The sequence below is a fragment of the Sylvia atricapilla genome, chromosome 13 (genome assembly GCF_009819655.1).
Source record: "Sylvia atricapilla isolate bSylAtr1 chromosome 13, bSylAtr1.pri, whole genome shotgun sequence".
Lineage (NCBI taxonomy): Eukaryota > Metazoa > Chordata > Aves > Passeriformes > Sylviidae > Sylvia > Sylvia atricapilla.
The window spans coordinates 9631310-9650833 of record NC_089152.1 but is presented as its reverse complement, the minus strand read 5'-3'; the positions used below and the strand labels follow the sequence as shown (position 1 = coordinate 9650833).

Below are 19524 nucleotides of genomic sequence, written 5' to 3'. Positions count from 1 at the left end.
ATTTTATTAGTCCCACTTAGCTTTAGATTCTGTAAGAATTCTGAGGACTAAAAGTAAACCTCCTTTTTCTTCATTTCAACAAATTACAATTCTGATGTTTTGCATTGGTGCAAAGAAGCCTCAAAGCTGCTAAGAAGAGTACAGCACTTTGTGCCAGGATCCCAGGTTGGAAAAGGGAATGAAAAAGTCATTGTATCACACAGAAGAAACCTCGAAGTACACCCAACCCAACCATACTGTGGGTCCTTTTCAAGCCCCGAAGTCTGCAATGAAAATAACCCTGGGGGCATTAAGGCACTAGTCCTTAAGACACAACAAGGCTGTAAGATGAAACTAGCATCAGGACAGGCACAGGATCACCCAACAGCATCCAAAAACTTGGACTGCCCCCCAGGTCAGCCACAATTCCTATGAAGCTTACAACTGTCTTGAATATCCACTTACCCCTGACTGCTTCCTCCATATGGTAATCTCCTTCTGCTAACATGGCAGTATATAATTATTCTACCAAGAGCAACAATAAAACAGCATTCAAACTGTCCTTGTGACTTAGTCCTGAGCCTTCAGAGAGGTTGCAAGGCCAAAACTCTGGGGAGGGAGTATTCTCTTTGCATTTTATGTTTCACTTGAAAACATTTTCTGTAAGCAGAATTAAACATTTTTATCTTCATTTAAAATGCCCTGAGACTCACCTTTGATATAAGTTAGGTAAAAGATGCACTCTTTGCTGTTCACAGAATTAGTGCAATTTTGGGATCTTCTACTTACATCTATGTTAAAGTAAGAGAGAAATACATCCAAGAAAGAGCTGTGATTTAATATGAAGATAGGAACTGTAAATACAAAATGAGAAACTGGAAATCAGAAATTTTCCTTGCTAGAAAAGGATCACTACTTCATAAGGTACTCTAAATTTCAGAAGCAGGTACTCCAAATTTCAGAGCATCTGCTCTCCTAAACTATGCTCTGCAGAGATTTCTGGGATAGAGTGTGCTCACTTTAGTTTGCAGGATTCTTTGTGGTATTTATGTTAGTGCAAAATTTGTTGATGTAATGTCATGAGGGTGGTCTTCTGCCCAAATCCAACATGTAATTAATTTGATTAAAACCACAACTTTTCAAAGAAAATCTGGCATGCTTTTCTAGAAGGATATTGAGACTTCTAGTGTTTGCAGTACATATCTGAATGCAAATATGTGTGTTTGATTTCCCCTGAGTGCTGTGTGAACAGTTATTATTACTGACCTGGAAATTATTCTACTTTCCCTATTTGACTATTGTTTTTGTCTGGGTTAATGCATCCCTGAAACCAGATGTGCAACCCTAGATATATTTCCATTACTTAACATGATCATGTATATTTATTACCCCAATGTTTGAGGGGTAACAGTTGGTTTGTGCAGCACACCCCATGACCTTGGTCTGGTACAATGACCAACAGGCCTCACAGGACAAAATGCAAGGTGCTGTAAGGAATCCATGTCAATGAGGCATTGCCTGGGGTATTGTTGCTATGATCCACTTGAAACAAAAGAACAAAAATTTAGATTTTGGCTCTCTAAAGCATGCCTCTGTCAGATTTTAGACAGGCATCTACCATGTGGTAGAACCAGCATCACCTCCTGCTGTTAGCAATGAAAAGGTTGCTGTGGCCAGTTCTAATTCCAGCCAGAAGAGTGCAGCAGGATACACCTGTGTTGAACCTGTCCTCACAGGGCAGACCTAGAAAATGGCCAAAAAATTTCTAAATATCACCCACTCCCTACAATAATAGCCTGACATTAAAACAAAATAAATGCCAGTTAATGATAAATTGATTTCTTTCAGTCACAGTAAAGGGCAATAGAAAGGACAGTTGACCAGTGGCTATTGCTCCTTAACTCTAAACCCAGTAATTTACATTGCTGTAAACAAAAGACTAGTAATGGAGGAAATGATTGTTAGTGAATACTGAAGATTTTTTAAAATAAATTAAAGACTGGGGGAATGTAACGTCACACAAAAACTACATTTGCAATAATCCTCCACAGGGACACAAAAAGGGTTTGATGGAACCAGATTCTTAAATGTTCTGTAATATCACAGTGTACACCCAAGCCTTTGTGTTACTTTCACAATTTTCTTATGAGGTCAAAAAACTACTGCTGAGTGTGCAGTAAAAAGCATCTGCAGATCTTTGCTTAATTTTAGACAGAAATTAAGAGTTATGGCTGGAGTTTTCATGCCAACCAGCTCAGTTACCTGTAGATAGCCTTCCCCTCCTCTGCATGAAGAGCACGAACCAGATTCATTTTATATCTGCTCAAGGGCACTGGCAAGAGAGCACAGTGTGTGAAATGCAGTGTTGGCAGCTCCATGTAAGAACAGGCACCATTTTTTTGAGTTTTGTTTCCAGCTGAACTGCATGGTCTGAATAAGGGGGAAACCCCCACTCCCTTATCATAAAAAGATATAGAGATTTAGATACAGATAAGAAACTGAGACTGCTTTCCAACTGTACCCTTAAAGAGGTTTCTTCATACAATCACAGCAGAATACCGGACAAAGGTAAAGTAGCATTCCCAAATGCAACAGGGGAAAGTGTAGAAACAGAGGAATTTTCCCATTCATTTCAACATGTAGATACTCCTCCATTTCTGCTTCATCTCCCATGCACTGGCATCACCCACACACTGGCAGTAGCTGTTCATGCCTGCATAGCTTCCAAAATGGGGTCTTCCCCATTCAGTTCCTACTGCTTTCTTCAACAAAGAAAGATCTTCTCCCTTTCTGCCACAAATAAAATTGAAGAAGGAGCTCTTAATCAAAGATTCTCTCTCTGTGGACGGTAGTAACCAAAAAACTTCATCCACAATAATAATTGTGCTCTATGCACTTCTTCCCCCTTTGGAACCACCCTGTGGCTGCTCTCTAAATTACAATCCCCCAGTTTCACACTCAGCTACTGCTTTTCTTCATTCTTGTTATGCAAGGTAAAAAAAGAGAAAAAGAAACACAGAGACTGGAGATTTTTGTCATACTCCTCAGAAGTGAGAAAAACCTAGGTGCAGCACCAACCCCTCATCTCCCCTGGAAAGGAAGGAGATGAAACAGCTGAAGGGTAAGGATGGGCACAGCAGAAGCTCTATCTACACTTCCCTTTGTAGTCAGAGGGTGAAGGCGTTTTGTGCTAAAGCAGGGGGAGGCAGAGTGCTGGGAAAGCTAAGAAGATGGTTTCACTCAAAGGAGCTTTTCCTGGACATACTGAGGAAGACAAAGGGGCTCACAACCTACAGGCCATTAGCAAAAGGTGGAAGTCCTGCACACTGACTTTCTGATGAGACAGAAGCCCCCACTTCCGTAGATACCATTACCAAGCCTAGCATTACTTTGCACAGGGTAGCATTAGGCAAGTTGCTGGCTTGGGGCACACTCCCTTGGAGCTGCTCGCAGCCTGAGAAGCCTGCATGTACCTCTCACTTGCACGTGGCCTCTCTGTGCTCAGGAATCCAACGTAAGGTTTATATCATCCCACACAGAGGTGCAGATGTTGGCTTCCCAGAGCAGCAATAACATGTCTCCTCTCCAGTAAGTTATGTTGTTTTCCTAGCGTCTCCTCTGAAGTCACTCTGGCTGCTCCTGGTTCCTCCACATCTCTATATGCCATACACTCACACATTTTGTTCTCTTTAAGAATTTTTGGCTGGAGACTGTCGGAATGTCATAAGGCATATCTGTCCAGATTTTGAACTTGCCTAAACTGGCCAAGCTCACTCAGAGTTAGTGTTTTATATCTGCACAGGATCTGTTTCATGCTCTCTTACCAGCAAAGATAACACCAGTACAGTTGTTACACTGGTTGTGTAGAAATACTGCCTGCAAACAAATCATTTATAGTGGAGATGGGGGTGTAGAAATGAGTAAAACCTTGTTTTTTCTTTCATAGTGTAGTATTTTGACCCGTTTTAGTAGGTTAGCAGTTACAATGCACAGTATGGGCCTATTTACTCTCACATGTAACTAACGATCCTTGTTGAGACATGATTCCAGTATTATAAGCCCTGTTCTACTGAATTCATTGAAATTGCTCCCAATTTACATTACCATAAATGAGAACAGAATCAGGTTTAACATGAATATGCACCCCTATGCATATGCAATTTAACCAAGTATTGATATATATGTGTGCATATATCACCTATGCATGGAGTGCCTATACATATTGCCATTTTTCTAAATCAGCAGATTCAAATAAGGTATTTTCCTAAGAAACAGCTTGTATAATGACTATAGTTAAAAATAATAATTTTGGAATTAAAATGAGAACTCAGATTGAGATCTTTTAATCTGCTCAGTTTTATTGCAGTGCAAGTTGCTCAGTACATGCACATACCTTAACAGTAATACATTACTTGCAACAATGGGATCCTCTTTTTAAAAAAATCAGGAAGCCATTGCAGTTTATTCTTGTGACTGAACAAATGTTAGGACTAGCTGTTTCTGAATTTAAAGGGATACAAAGAGGAGGTGAGAACAATCCAGGATAATTTCAGTTCATCTTTGACAGTCACCTCACTGAGGCTTTAGACTTCAGTGAGGAGGGCAGACTGGGCTTCTGGTCTTGAGAAATACTGGTCTGTGGTAGGAGATGTACAGACAGGGGGTGAATAGGAAATGTGTCACACATCTTAAGAACTTTCAGTCTGACTCAAAGACTGAAAAAGGGCAAGGAAGCTTCAAAAGTAGAGTTCTCTCTCTCATATGACAGGGAAGCTTGAGCTTTTTGTAGTGCATGGTGCATCCATCTTGGACCTTTCTTCAAGCAGCCATGAAAATGCTTTTCCAAAAAGTGGTAACTAATTCCACACTCCAACCCTGACAGTTTCTCAGACTTGAAACTACTTGCAGAGCATACAGTTGTCAATGACTGCCTCTACCTACATTTGCAAGCTTCCAAAGTGTGGCAGATGCAGGAGTTAACAACAGCAGCAATATTATAAAAATAACACATTTTGGAAATCCCTACACTGAATGAGCAGAAACTACAGAACAAAGAGACTAATGACCAAAGATATAAAAGACTGAAGCAAAGAATCAGCTCACACTTAAGACATGTTTGGATTGGCCTTAAGTTATTGAAAAGAAAAAAAAAAGGTAGAATAATGCTGATATATGGTATTCCTCACAGTCCAAATTAAGAAGAGTTTTGCTAGAGACTTTGGCAAGCACAAGTTTGACAAATTCTTTCAGTGCTGCACTCAGCAGTCAAAGTAACTTCTCTGCTTATTAAATACAAGCATCTGCAGGCAATAATGGATAGTAATTCACAGTCAGTTTTACCAGTTTAGGGCAGGAACTACAGAGACACAATATAAAAGGCTACAAATGCTTCCACAAAGCTTTAAACCAGTGAAGAATTAGATGAAGTGCTCACCAGAGACAGACTGTCACTTCACGGTGTTACCTTTCCTTTGCCTCTTTACAGACCACACAAAACCTGGAGGGTGCTCACAGGGAAGGGAGCTGACAGGGCTACAGTTTAACAGGGTGATGTTTCAACAGTGTATTTCCAAGTTAGCAACCTCGCATAATCCAAGGACTGCCAAAAGGCAAGCGGAGCCAGGGGGTGAGGGGTGAAGGCAAGGGGAAATGAAAAGCCAGTCCACCTTCAGAAACATGCTTGCTGAGGTTATGTGGAAATCTCTCTAGCTAGCAATCTGTTCAAGAGTTTTCCAAAAATTTTCCAAGTCATTCAAAGCTGACTCGATCATGCTATGCATACTTAATTCTACCTCAAACCTTGTCTCACCCTCCTCTCAAACGGGGGGGGTGACTGGCAGAAAATGCTGCTCTGAACAAAACCTTTGATCCAAACTTCCTCCTCTTATTGCACTGTTGTCTCCTTCCCAGTTAAAACTCATGTTTCAGCTTGGAAATGAATGCTCACTTGCAGGCTGAATGCAATCATTATGGGCTGTATCTCAAACTCTAAAGGTGTTTTTAGTTTAGCCCCTTTTCTTAAATCTATGCTTGCTGATTAATCAGAAATTGCTTGTAAACCCTTTTCAAGGAGGACCTGGCACTCTACTTAAAAACCTCTGGATTAAGTCCAAGTAGTTTAGCTGTTTCTTAGGCTTCCCTATTCAATGCAGGGAATCAGACAGGTATTTTCAGAACTTGTTTCTCCACTTTACTGGGTTTTGCAGTGTATAACTTCAGTAAATATTCACTAGAAACAACAACCTCTGGTTTTGCGACAGTTCTTTTCAAAGTACTTAGAAAACTGGGGCTATAAAAACAGATCCCTTACACTCCATTCAAAACAGATTTCTGCAAACACTCCTGTAAGCACCAGGACACTCATTGTTCCAGAGGGACATAGATTTGCTACCACAAACTATTCAAAATACCTGTGTTCTGAAACTGGATGCTCAGAGTGGCTACCCTGCAGTGTGCACCCGTGCCTTCTCCTTTGGAGTCACAGAAAGGCAACAGCATCTAGTTTTTGAGGCTCTTGTTTTCTAAGGGAGAAGAAAAAAACAAAGATAAGAAAGGAGCAACATACTTGAGTAGCCAGGGTGGGCATGCTCAGGCCCAGTTCAAATCTCAGGCAAAGATCTGAGCCCCCAGCTGCACATACTCACAGACTGCAGATGTGAACATCTCTGGAACTGAGTCCCAGCCAGGGAAAGGTGCTTCAGCTTTCCAGACCGACTCTGAAAAGCTCCAAAAATAATGGTACTACTATTCTGAAGTGAGGTTACTTCCTTCAACATCTGTGGTGAATATGTGATACGGGCTGCTATAAGCATCACACATATTTAAAACTAACAGGAGATGTCAAGGCTTGGTCCAGCCACATTGTGGTCATTAGGAGGAGGGAGCTACACAAATGCTTCATGAGATACATATGCTGCTCTAGGGGTACTAAGGGTTAGGGTACTAAGCCTATTCTGAGAAATCTCCCATCCTCTCCAGATTTTTGAGAAATAACCCCCACCAAGACCCTTCCAAAGTATAAAGAATAAAGAGGGCACAAGATATCTTTCAGTGTAGTTCGCAATGATGAAATATTTACCTTCTGTTTAGCTGATGGCTTTTAAATGAACCTCTACCCTTGCCTACTGCACAAAGAAAAAAAAAAAATCAATAAAATATCTGAAAACATTTATTACATTACTTCTAATGGCTCATTAAAATAATGACACTTCCTTATTATGGAATAAGTTAGTACCATTGTCAAAGCAGTGGTCTCTACAGACAGAATGTGTTCTCAGAATTTTTTTTAAAATAAAAATTAAGAATAGCAGTATTTTCAAGCAAAAAAGCCTGCTTTTCTGAATCAACCAGAGGCATTATTATTAGTTTTTATTAACACATACAAAATTATTAGGGTATACAAATGTGTTTCTTTTTTTTTTTTTTTTTTTTTTTTTTGACACAGTGAAAACTAAATAAATGGGCATTACAACATTTGTTGACATCACATTTTGTTTCAAAAAACCAGTTAATGATTAAACAAAGAGGTTTATATATATACATATATGTATAAAAAAAAAGAGCTTGAAATAGCTGGATAACAAATAATTCATTTATACTATCAAAAGGCTGGGAGCAATTGTGTCTCCTGTGATTGTGCCCTTAGCTTTCAAACTATGACCCCCACTGATAGGGGTTTCTATTAAAAATCCAAAGAAAACAATAATAAAAAATCTCAACAAAACAAACACCACCCTACTCGCTCCCCAAAACCAAAACACCGATTCCCCCCAGAACACAAAACCTCAAAGCAATGGCACGACTTTCTGCACGTTAGTATTTTTTCCTGACAGCTTCAAGCACAAATGGATTACTTTAAATATCACATAAACCTACAGTAAATTAAAAAAATAGAAGATTACTTTACACAATGCATGGAAACCATTTCTAGTGAGCACAAACATTTACAACTGTGTCATGTTTTTTCCTTGCATAACCCATACTCACACACAAACCAGTTTTCAAAAGAATTGGTGAAATATTCAGTCCACATTTGTTTCTTTTATACAATATGAAATGGTTACAATACCATAGTATTTTTAGAATAAGTTAAACATCAAGACATATGGCAACAGCATTGTACTATTCTTTCTACATACATTTGAAATCCTGAATTTCAGTCTATTTTTATTCAGTCACAAAAATGAATAAAAACTAAGATCCAGTTATACTGGAAAACTAGACTTGTTCTAGAAACCACAAATACTGTAAGCACTTTGGTATAATATGTACAGATTGTGCTGTCAATGTCATGCTTGCATACTAGAATTGATCAACAGATTTCCACTGGTGGAATAAAGTAAAAAAAAGGTACTGTAAGACTTGCTTTCTTATTTCTTTTCCTCTTTGCAAATGATTGAAAGAGGACACACCACAAGTACACATACAGCATTTGTATGATGTGACTACAAATTAAATATTAAAGTGTTTTTAAATACAATGCAAGGCCAGTCTTCTTAAGTGCATAGAACGTAATGCAGAATACTGTTAAATACAGGGGCAACTACAAAGATACGAAACATTTTAACAGATATTGAAAAACATTTTTATAAAAAAGATGAATGAATGAGAATAAGCATTTTTCTATTGTTACAAAGATCAACACATTCTATCCCCCACTGGTAAGAGAAACTAACTGCTGCATCATAAAAGGTGTATCTATCTACTGCATCCATTTTACCTCTTTCTGTCAGAGGCTTAGAATTGCACCCTCAAAGTCCTAAGCAATTTGGATATTTGGCATGGGATTTTTTTCCTCTGTCCCCCCCCCCCACATTTTTAACAAAACTTTTCTCTTCCTGAAAGTAGAACTCAAAAAGTGCATTTTAAATTAAAGGTCTTACTTTCCCTCCTATTTTATGGATGCATTTGCTGTAGTTTAGAAATTTTAGCTTAACCTATTTATTTTTTTCCACCACTACAATTTATCAGAATGTCTCAGATTTATTCAGGCTATTCTGCCAACAAGTTAAGTAGCCCCTTTTCCTGCAAAGCAAATGGTATTAAATTCTACAAAATTCAAAATACTGTAATCTTTACTGAAGTGAAATGCAAACTTAAAAAGTAAGGACTGCAGAATTTTCAGAAGATTTGGACTGTATGCGGTTTTCCCAAATTTGTATTTTCTCCTTTGGATTTTGGGACATATTTAATTACATATGTTCTGTCCTACTAACACTGCAAGTCAGCTTCAGACTAAGGTCTCAGGAAAGAAATGGTAGCCTCAAAATTCTCAACCCAACCAGAGGAAACTCACCTCAATCATTACTCATTTCTTACACAACACAACAACCCATTTAACATGTAAACACAAGCAACGATGGCTCTCATTTGAAGCTCCTATTGTGGCAAGTAATACTTCAGAATTATCAGAAACATTTTAGTTAATGCCGCCGTATTTCCCCCATTTCTAAGACATTTTCTTTTCCTTGCAGAAGTTTTAGCTGTTCAACATCAAACCAAACAATTGCACAAAAACTACAGCACCAGGCATTGCTAACTGAAACTGCTCGAGAGCACACACAGGAGAAAAAAAAATTGACTGTGGTTGTTGAGTGAGCTAGAAGTCAAATGAGCTTTAATAAAACTAATGTTAACACATTCCTTACTTGAAATGATTAATTCTTAGCAGAAATAAATTAAGATCAGTCTGATCTTACTGTAAGCTAGTTGGTGACCCAGCCAGACTTTTGTGCAGATTGGGGTTTTGACTGTGCCTGTTCCGACTGCGAACAGATGAAAACATTGTGTTGCAACCTGGGATTTTGCATTTGTGGAGCTGGCGGAGATGCACAGTTTTGTAATGAGCCCTGAATGTTCCTTTATTACTGTATGTTTTTTGACATATATGACAAGTTATTGGCAAAGTAGAAGGTAAATTTATAAAGTTTTGATTTGCTTTCTCAATTAAAGTACAGTCTTGGTAGAGTTCATCATTGGGCATTAGGCTGGGTCCTTCACAGCTTTCATCACTATCATCCAAGGGCATGGTGCATATTTCACTTCCTCCGTCAGAATCCCAAGAAGAATGAGCACTGCTCTCAGATTTAACACTGGAAGTAGTGCTTAGATCCAGAACAGCTCCATCATTTAATGGATCATATCCATAACTCTCAGAACAGGGTTCTGCAATTTTGCTCATTGGAAAAACGTAGCTGCCTGTTCTGTTCATCCCTTTGAAGATTACAGAAGTATGTCCAACGTGTTGTTTTAAAGAGACATCTTGGCAAAACTCCTTAGCCATGTCTTTCAAGAGGTATGTTGCATTGAAATGGTTGTTGAATTCCAGTGTATCTTTAGTCAGAAGCTTATGATGAAGATTTAGGTTTGAACTATGTCTAGAAGAACAAAGACAAGCTTAGCAAGAAAGTGTTTCACCTCACTTAACAGCTCTTTCATAATGATCATAAACAAAGAAAAGGAAAATCAATATTTAGTAGCATGCATGAACTGTATACTTCAGATTTGACCAACTGCCACACTGGGAGTGCGCATGGACAATTTACATATGTGCCTGGGTTTCTGAACTTGCTTGCACTGGCATATATCAGATTCTGTGCAATAACTCTACAGCAATCAATGTTTCAGATTCCTTCCTGCATTGGGGATCACTGTTTGCTCTGCTAGATCTAGTGCTAAGCCTAAAAGAGCTGGGGGACAGATGTAAACTGAACAGAGAATGGACTGAGGTGGGTAAGAAACAAGATTCTTTCCCAATGCACAAAACAGGGAAGGATTGACACCTGAGCCTGTAAAAAATGTTGATGATTGAGTATTATAACTATGTCCAGGATACAGCTGTACACATCAGTACAGACCCTTTTCTAGACAGGAGTTTCCTTGAAAAGGGAGAATTTAATTATATGCAACTTGTAGTTTTCAAATGGGCATTTCTACGTTCAGTTTGAAAACACCAAAACATACAGAATCAATACTCCTCATTAAATATTATCAATCAGATCACTGGGAACTTACAGGCTCTGCCTAGAAGGCTGAGTTTATTGTAATACTGGCAAAACATTTGTCTTTCTCCTTGCCATCATAGTTTAATCAGAACCATGAATGGTTCAAAAAGGCACAGAAATATTTAGCCCTTGTAGTCACACTACTCTATGTTAAAGTCTAGAAACTTCTGCAAAGTTGTTCCAAATAACTACTGTTTTGTACAAAGCTTGTGAAATGTCTTCTGAGCTCACTTGCCTCTTTTTTTTTTTAACCCATCTTCCAAACGCACCTATGTTAAAACTTATCTCAACATATTGGTGCGGGAAGGAATCTGTGGCATGTGAATGCAAATCTTACTGCTGGCCTTCTTTCCTGTGGCCCATATCGCAATTACAGGGGAGAGGAATTCACATCTGGGAAGACGCAGGCAGCAGATGAAGCCCTGCCAGCAGCAGATGAATCTGTGCACCTCAGATGCAGCGGCCAGTCCTCAGAGACTGGCTCATCCTCTCTCTGGATTGCATCAGCTGGCTCCAGCACTCCTAGCAGATTACAGACAATCTAAACCTCGTGTCACTCTGAACTACTATCCAGGCATGCTTCCTGCAGCCAAAAGCTGCTCTAACACCGCTACAGATTTGGAAAACTTGTAACACTTTGTTGCACTTGAACAGGTTTGTTATCGCTTCAGATACATTACTGATGGTCAACAAAAAAGCTTCAGCTCTTGTTTCTCTGTTCATGTGCATAACAGGCTAAAATTAAATCAATTACAGCAATACAGTACTGAAATCAACATTAAACTGAATCGAGCTCATGCTTTAGTTGAGAAATGAGTATTTAATCCCTCAGAAAAGCACTACTGATGTGGATACACACCAGATAGGGCTCATTTCACTACCACTGCATAATCTTAATTTTGGGCTGACAAAGACTAATCTTGCTTTTCTTATGGGCTTTTTCTCACCAGTCTGTTACAAATCCAAAAAAGGACAAGGGCAAGTGAAGATTTCCTGAATTGACCTCATTGCTTTTTCATTAAAAAAACACTGTGCACAATAAAATACACATGAAAGTATATATTAAACATATAAGTCCACACATGCATCTACTGTTAAATTGCTGAATTCATACCCTTATGGCTTTCCCTTTATGTCCTAAAGTATTCTTTCAACTACTGCAGTCTTCATCAGTTATGAAATTTTCATGGCTTTATTTAATACCTTGTAGTCTAGTGGAAAGGAAATGTTTCTTTCAATGAATTTTCATTTCAAGAACGTTCTGATAAGTTATCATACCTGTTATGCGAGGATACACAGAAAATATTTGCAGGCTCCATTCCTTAAACACTCATTTTAATTTCAAATTAGGCTCCATTGTGATGGTAAAATAAATACAATTTTGTTTATAATTTTCTTACCTGTCTCGACTTCTACGAGAAGGGAAAGCAGCATTACAGCCCTCAACTGTGCAAATATGCATTTCTTTGAGATGTACATTTTTGAAATGCATTTTTACACTGTAAGGGTTTTTAAAAGTCTTCTTACAGATGTCGCAATGAAAGCGGCTTTCTTCCTTCTGAATCCCTAGTGCATGTTGACTGACATGATCCATATCTTTAGAGTCTTCAAAACAAGGAATGGCAGCACCCCTGTTTGACAAAGTGCTGAAAAAGCCCCCGGTCAGCAAGTGGTGTTGCAATTCAGGGCAGTCATTTTTAGGAATCCTGTGCTTTGACTGCTCTTTAATATACATGGGGGGTTCAGTCATTGGTTTTATAACATCACTGTGGTGGTGTTTTGGATCTTCATATATAACCTCATGGGAAACTATTTTTAATGGTTGGTTTTCTTCTGGTTTAACCTCTTTCTCACAGTGTTGCAATTCATTCTCAGAGATATCCTCGATGTATTTGTTATTTGGCGCAAAGACAGATTCAAAATACTTTGGGCCCTCTACCCCAGAGAGAGATTTCCATGAATTACCTGAATGGGGGTGCTTTTCCACCCTGTCGGTCACCCGCTTCTCTATCTTATGCTCACAGGTCTCAAGCTCTCCATCGCTTACCCCCTGCAGACGTGAATCATCTTCAGAACTGGCAACATCGCTACTTTCATTGGGTGTCTCAACAGCTTCTTTCTCTATCTTAATGGGCATACTGGATTTACGAGATTTCTTCTTGGGGAGCATGTCAAAAGGCAATTCATTGGAAACAAGCTGCTCTGGTATCGAGGAAGAAACAAGAGGCAGAGAAGGAAGAGTACCTGGAGTATTGGCAAGCTCAGCTGGTGTGACTGGACTACGGTAAAAAGGAAGAACAGGCTGTACTGTCTTCAGGTTTGGAAAGAGAACACCGTTATGTCCAATACTAGAAAATCCAGCCTGGCCTTTTGAATCTGTACAAGAGCTGGCATAGCTGGAAATAGTTCTGCTATCCGGAGTTAAAATTGTGAATTCTGTCCTTTTACTATCTCCAGGTCCAGCAATGGTCAAACCGTTTCTTAGATCTTTATCCCTGTTATTTCTGTTCATTGGCATATGGAGTCTGGGGTTAGGATTTGCACTATGACGGTTTCGACTACGCAGTGAGCTGAACACCATATTGCAGCCTTCAATGGTGCATTTGTGCTTTATCTTCAGATGAACAGCATTGTAATGTATTTTCAAAGTACCTTTGTCATAAAATGTTTTTTCACATGCAGTGCAGAAGACACGCCCTTTCCTTGGCCCAGCATTTTTTTCAACAGATTTCATTTTGTTTTCTGGAGACAGTGCTGTCATTTCAAGCTTAGCTGCTGTATTATGTGAACTGGAATCACTTAAAAGGGCATCATCTTCTGTTTTAGTGACATCTGGACCATTTATGCTCCTCTCATTTTCAACTTGAAATGGTGCAGAACTAGAAGTTAAGAAACTGCTTTCAGAAAATGGTATCTGAAGATCTTGTTTGGTTTCGTTGCTATGGTCTTGACCTTGCTCAATCAAATGTCTTTCTGGTGGTGAACCTATCAAAGGTGGAGGCACTGGACTGAAAAACTGAAACGGCAGCATGAAAGCCATGTTATTTACAATATTCTCAAAGGGATGAATGCTGGTGGGACTCATTTTGTCCAAGGAAGCAGAAAAACTAGGACTGTGTGGGTTGCAGCTCTCAATGAATGCCCTAATATCCAAATTGGCAGTTGGTGGCGGTATTATGATCGACTGCCCTTCTTTCTCTTGAATTGCCATTAACTCTACAATGGACTTAGTTTCTCCAAAGCGAAGAAACTGCTGCAAAGTAGCCAGTTCTTCTTCAGTGGTCATTATGCTCCAGTGATCCAGCACCTTTCCTGAAGCATCCTAAAAACAAAAATATTTAAATGAGTTAGACATTAGTTAAGACAAACAAAAAACACCTCCCCTCAAATCTCTCATTTTTTTCAGGGACTGGAATTTCTACTCTAGCAAAAATTTAAAAATATTCCATTTAATGAGATTAATGCAAATTCTGTGATAATTTGTTCCACATTTTTACCCCATTGGTGATATTATTTCTTCCTGAACTGACATTAATGCCTTCCAATAACCTATTTTTTCCACAAAAATTAAGACACGTTATTTGAACAACAGATAGTACCCTGTAAGCACAGACAGCAGAGATGGAGCAATCAGACGAAGATTTAGCTCCTCATTTAAGTCAAGTATTCTTTCATTGCAAGTTTAATAATCTTCCAAGCAACTAAGATCAGAGAACAAATGAACCTATATTGATCTATTGCCAGTTTTCACAGAGCACAGCTGTAATTACACTAGTGTTGGAGTTCTTTCAAACTCTAGCTATGCCTAACTTTTCCCAATAACTACAATAAATATTTTATCACAGAACATGTATTTGATGGCCTACTGAGATTTTTCACAGCGCATGTAAGAGTTTCTAAGATGATGAAGAACGTAACATTATAAATTTTTCATGTGATAGAGGTTCAAGGTAATTGATTCCATATTTTTAATCCTAACACTAAAAAGCAAGATTATCAAGACCATTAAATATTGATTCATGTCATAATGTAAGATCATAATGTTACTTTACATAAAAGGTAACTTCCACAGCAGCAAGGACTAATATCAGTGTACACACACAGGGCCAAATACACTCTGGCTGCAGCTCCAGTAAGGTTGGTAGCACTGCCAGAGATTAATATTGTCCCTGGTGTTTTAAATAATGGTAAGTTTATTTCTTGAAGTATTATTCTGCTGTATAAAAGCAAACTCACTGTTTAAATAATACTGGAACAAATTCTAAAGACTTTACTTTGATACACTACCAGTAACTTTTGATTTTTATTTTTTGCTTACCTTTGTTAGTTTTGAGCAAGTAGAAAGATTTCAATTAAGTCCAACTAAAAAAGAGAGCAATCACCAAAACCCAGACTTTTTTTTCTGGCATTAAGCTCATACAGGTCTATTACTGCCTTTCAGATGCGCCACACTGTTAACACATTGTGAACCACTGAGAAGATTAGGCTAGAAAACTACTTAACTGTCATATTTCTATTTTAAAAGCCCCCCATTATACCTGTAGCACATATCCACGTATATAATCCTGCAGTGTCCAGTCCAGAGCATGGAGAATCTGTATCACCTCCTCCTGCTTCAGAACACTGAAAAGGCGATCGAGCAGAATTTTAAGGCGCACGGGAATGGCTTGGGTTCCGTACAACATGAGGCTACTGATGTCAAAGACAACATTGGATTGAACTATTTCTACTTGGCTTGATGGGTAGAGGTTTGGAATCCTTAGTTTGCTCAGGGCTGAAAGTAAAAATCACAAAATGTAAATGAACTTGAGTCCCCAGAAAGAAAATGGAATGCAACTAATATTGGGGTGAGGGTTGAGGAGTTACATAAAAGGCATATAATAGTTATGAGGATCCTAAATGGTTTTCTATAGATTGTAAAAACAAATATTACCATGTGCTACCCATCCATGCCGGCACTGGTCACATTGTCGCTGATTTATTTTCCCAGGTTTGAAACACTGACAACTACAGTTCACGAGAGTGCACCGGATAGCCTGGAGATCAATGGAAAGCATGATAGGTAATATATAAGCACTGTTCAGAGTGTGCAGATTATACATCTACAGTACCCCCATAAAATCCACATGAAGACAGAGTTAACAAACCAGCACAGACCTATCAACGTGCAATATCGACAACCCAGGCAAAGCCTGAGTTATACAAGGCCACCTCTGCTTGGAAGAGCAGAAACACTACAGTAATATGGAAGCAGAATATTTAACAATATACATAGTAACACTTCTGTGGATTTATTTAGGTTGAAGCACCTTCATAATAATTATTGTTATAAATTATGAAGTCATCTAAGCTATGATCCTCATGTATGATCACTTTCTCAGGAAGGTTTGCAAACAAACATGTACAGATGAAGGACCCCCTCTCCTGCAGTTTTGCTGGAACTCCATACTGCAATATAGCAAGTTCTAATGAGCAATGCATCAGCTCTGCATAGATGCCATGCCCTACACACCCAAAATTCACATGGAATATTTGTATTCTGTCAAAGAGGCAGGACAGTTCACTAATGCTCCTCAGTAACAAAGTTCACCAAAAAGTACTCCAACTCTTCAAAGACTAAACAATCACATTTTGTAAGGGAAATGCTTGAAACCAAAACAGAGCACAGAGAGAGCAACCAGTTGCACAGTTCAATTTGTACATCACTTTACTCTCACCAAGGTCATCTATAATGCAAATCAAATTAGTATTCAGATGTCCCTAATCAATGGGGTGATACAAACTTGCTTCCTGGAATATACGATTTCTTCTGTATGTGCCAATCTGCTGTAGAAAGCAAACAGACAACTTGGAGGTCCTAGTTAAAGCTCAAGGGACTTGCTACAGAGCAAAGCTTTTGCAGGATTCTGCAGTGTTTACATCTGGCACTGAGAACAGGTCCAACATAAACAGAATCTTTAAGTTAAGGGAAGAGAAAACAAAGAAATTGATGTGCAGAAATCTTCATTGGAATAATAAAGAAAAAGAGTTATATCATGCAACTGTAAAATTAATGTTCCATCTCCTAAGGTTTTATGCAAAATGAGGACTTTCACTTCTCAAAATACCCATAGGAAATTTAGGTAAGATTCGAAGAAAAAAGGAAATGTGGCATTCCCACACTGGCACTTCAGAAAACATACAAAGAAGCCTGGTTGTCCAAAAACTTGCTAAGAAAGATGGATGCAAGAAATATTTAACTCCAAAGCACATGGCAGAAAGTTAATTTCACTGGGATTTGCGATGGGCATTTCTTTAGGCTTGAAGAATCTGACTGACTCAGAGCAGAAGAGGACATTGCATACAAAAAGCTACTATAAACAAGCATGTTCATGACATTTGGGTGTCCAACGCTTCACAGTAATGGATCTGGGGTGTGATTTTAAAGTCTCAGTATCTGGCTTATCCAGGAGTTATCTTAAATGCACATCACCAAACTACAGTGACTTGATGCTGAGGTTTGCCTGCATTTGAAGAATTGGAACAAGTGGCAACAGGGCTCTTGAAATCTCTGAATCACTTTGCCTTTAATCTTTTAAAGGGGCCATTGCAAAATTCTGTGTTCTTGAGAAAAGCTCTGTGCTCCCTATAAAGTCATAAAACACACATCAATAACCTACGCAGTGTCAATTGCTTCATTTTAATGGAGGATATATTTTCACTTAGATGCTAAAATACTTCCATCTAACAATAAAAAGCCATAAATTTCTTATGGAAAGGTTGGGGGAAGAAAAGGTGTAGCTGACTGCAGATTTATTTCTACCACAAGATATCAAACAATAATGCAGTTTGAGTCTTCTGCCTCTCTGCATACATAATGTTCTGTGACTTGCCTGGACTGAAGCCCTTCCACAGGCAACCCTGCTAGGTTCAGTAAGGCACAGTACATTCCATAAATGCATCTTTTACATTCCCTTCAGACAAAATTACAAAAGAGTACTTCCCTTTTCTGCAAGAAGTAACAGAAATCTGCACAATGCAAAAAGCTGTCACGATGATAAGTTAATTGAGACTTCAACATTTTTTTCATTCCTTTTCCTTTGCACATGTTCCACAAGCCACTGACCTTTAAAACTTATTTTTTCTATTTAATTTGTGTGCTTGGGCAAGAAAGATACACCACACCAAATTTAGCATTTCATAGCTTTCTGTAAGAGCCTTCTTCTATATGGTACATGTGTTTATTTTATTTTCCTGTGTATGTGTAGAATACTGCACATGCCAAAACAGGAACAAGTAGAAGGAGTGCATTTTGGTTTACATATATGAAAGCAGCTGTTACGAAGGGAGCAGAGTTCCCCCTCTATTCTAAATATTGAACTGAACCTCTCTCAAGTCACATTATTGCTTCTAGAAACTAGGAGTTCACTTGTATCCTGCTAACATACCAAAGGTTCACCCTCAAATCGAGGATCTGTTGCCGATTTAAAAAATTAGTTGAAGGAATCCCTAAGAAGAAACAACTGTGATTTTTCAGGTTTTTAGCATTTCCCTTCATTTGTGCTTGTCACAGTCTGTGTGTCCTATAGCTTTTCCAGTAACACTTATAATAATATAATATATATGTAATATAGTCACAGAGTATCTATAACAGAGAAAAATAAACTTCTGAAGTAACCAGTGAATCACAATTTTAAATTGTCATTGTTCAACTTAAAAAGGTATTGGTAAAAGATGCATTTTGATTATTTCCCAAATTAACACATATCAGACTTCATTGAAAAGAAATTTAGCAAAACTTCATGAAAATAATATCCTTGTCTTTTTCCCATTAATCCTACTGTCCTTAATATGCCTATTCTAAGGTACTGTAATTATATCAAGTCTTTTAATAAGCTTTATTTTCCCAACAAGTGGAATGTACAAACAATTTCATTCTGCAGAACAAAGGAATACCTTTTTGTATTGCATAGATGCAAAGCTTAAAAAATTATAATTAAAGGATTGGAAATGTAGAAGGAAATTAGAGTGGAAATTTTTCTAAAGTACACTCATTCACATCATTATTTAATTTCATCTTCTAGAAACAGAAGGCAGATTGTCTAAAAAACTAAGTCTTATGCTATCATCAAGGATCTTGGTATTGCTTTCCAGTCACTCTCTCCTTCACAAATGGATCTTTCCTAATCCATTATTAGCCCCACTTTCTTAATTATTTTAAAAAACAGAGGTGAAAAGACTGATCAAAATGTTACGTGGTTTCACTGGCATGACCGTGGGAACCTGAATGCTGAACTTTAAATAAAAATTGTCATTACAAGACAGACATTAACCATTAAACTGGGCACTGAAAAACTACTAATCACTGAATCTTAACATCTGCTGCCTGAAAGTCACGCCTGCTCACATCCTTTTTTTGCCAGATATTGATGTGGCTTCAATTATGCTTCAAAAGTTACTGAATGTTTCTTTGCAACCCACTCACAGGCCTCAGCGCTAAGGAAAAGCCCAGGCTAATGGGACATACTCATGCTGATTCTGGGTATATAATCAGGCTTCATTT

The 19524-nt window shown here is 38.3% G+C and overlaps 1 protein-coding gene across 1 annotated transcript in view; it reads right to left on the bottom strand.

Annotated features, from left to right (window-relative positions):
• Positions 1–8784: 8784 nt before the first annotated feature.
• Positions 8785–19524, bottom strand: part of BNC1 (basonuclin zinc finger protein 1) — a 72274-nt gene continuing 61534 nt past the window's right edge. The window contains exons 4-7 of the mRNA XM_066328068.1: positions 15916–16018; positions 15521–15756; positions 12383–14304; positions 8785–10355 (exon numbers count right to left, since the gene is read on the bottom strand). Coding sequence (XP_066184165.1) covers positions 9674–10355; positions 12383–14304; positions 15521–15756; positions 15916–16018 — 2943 coding nt within the window. The 3' untranslated portion in view covers positions 8785–9673. The remainder of the gene's footprint in view (positions 10356–12382; positions 14305–15520; positions 15757–15915; positions 16019–19524) is intronic.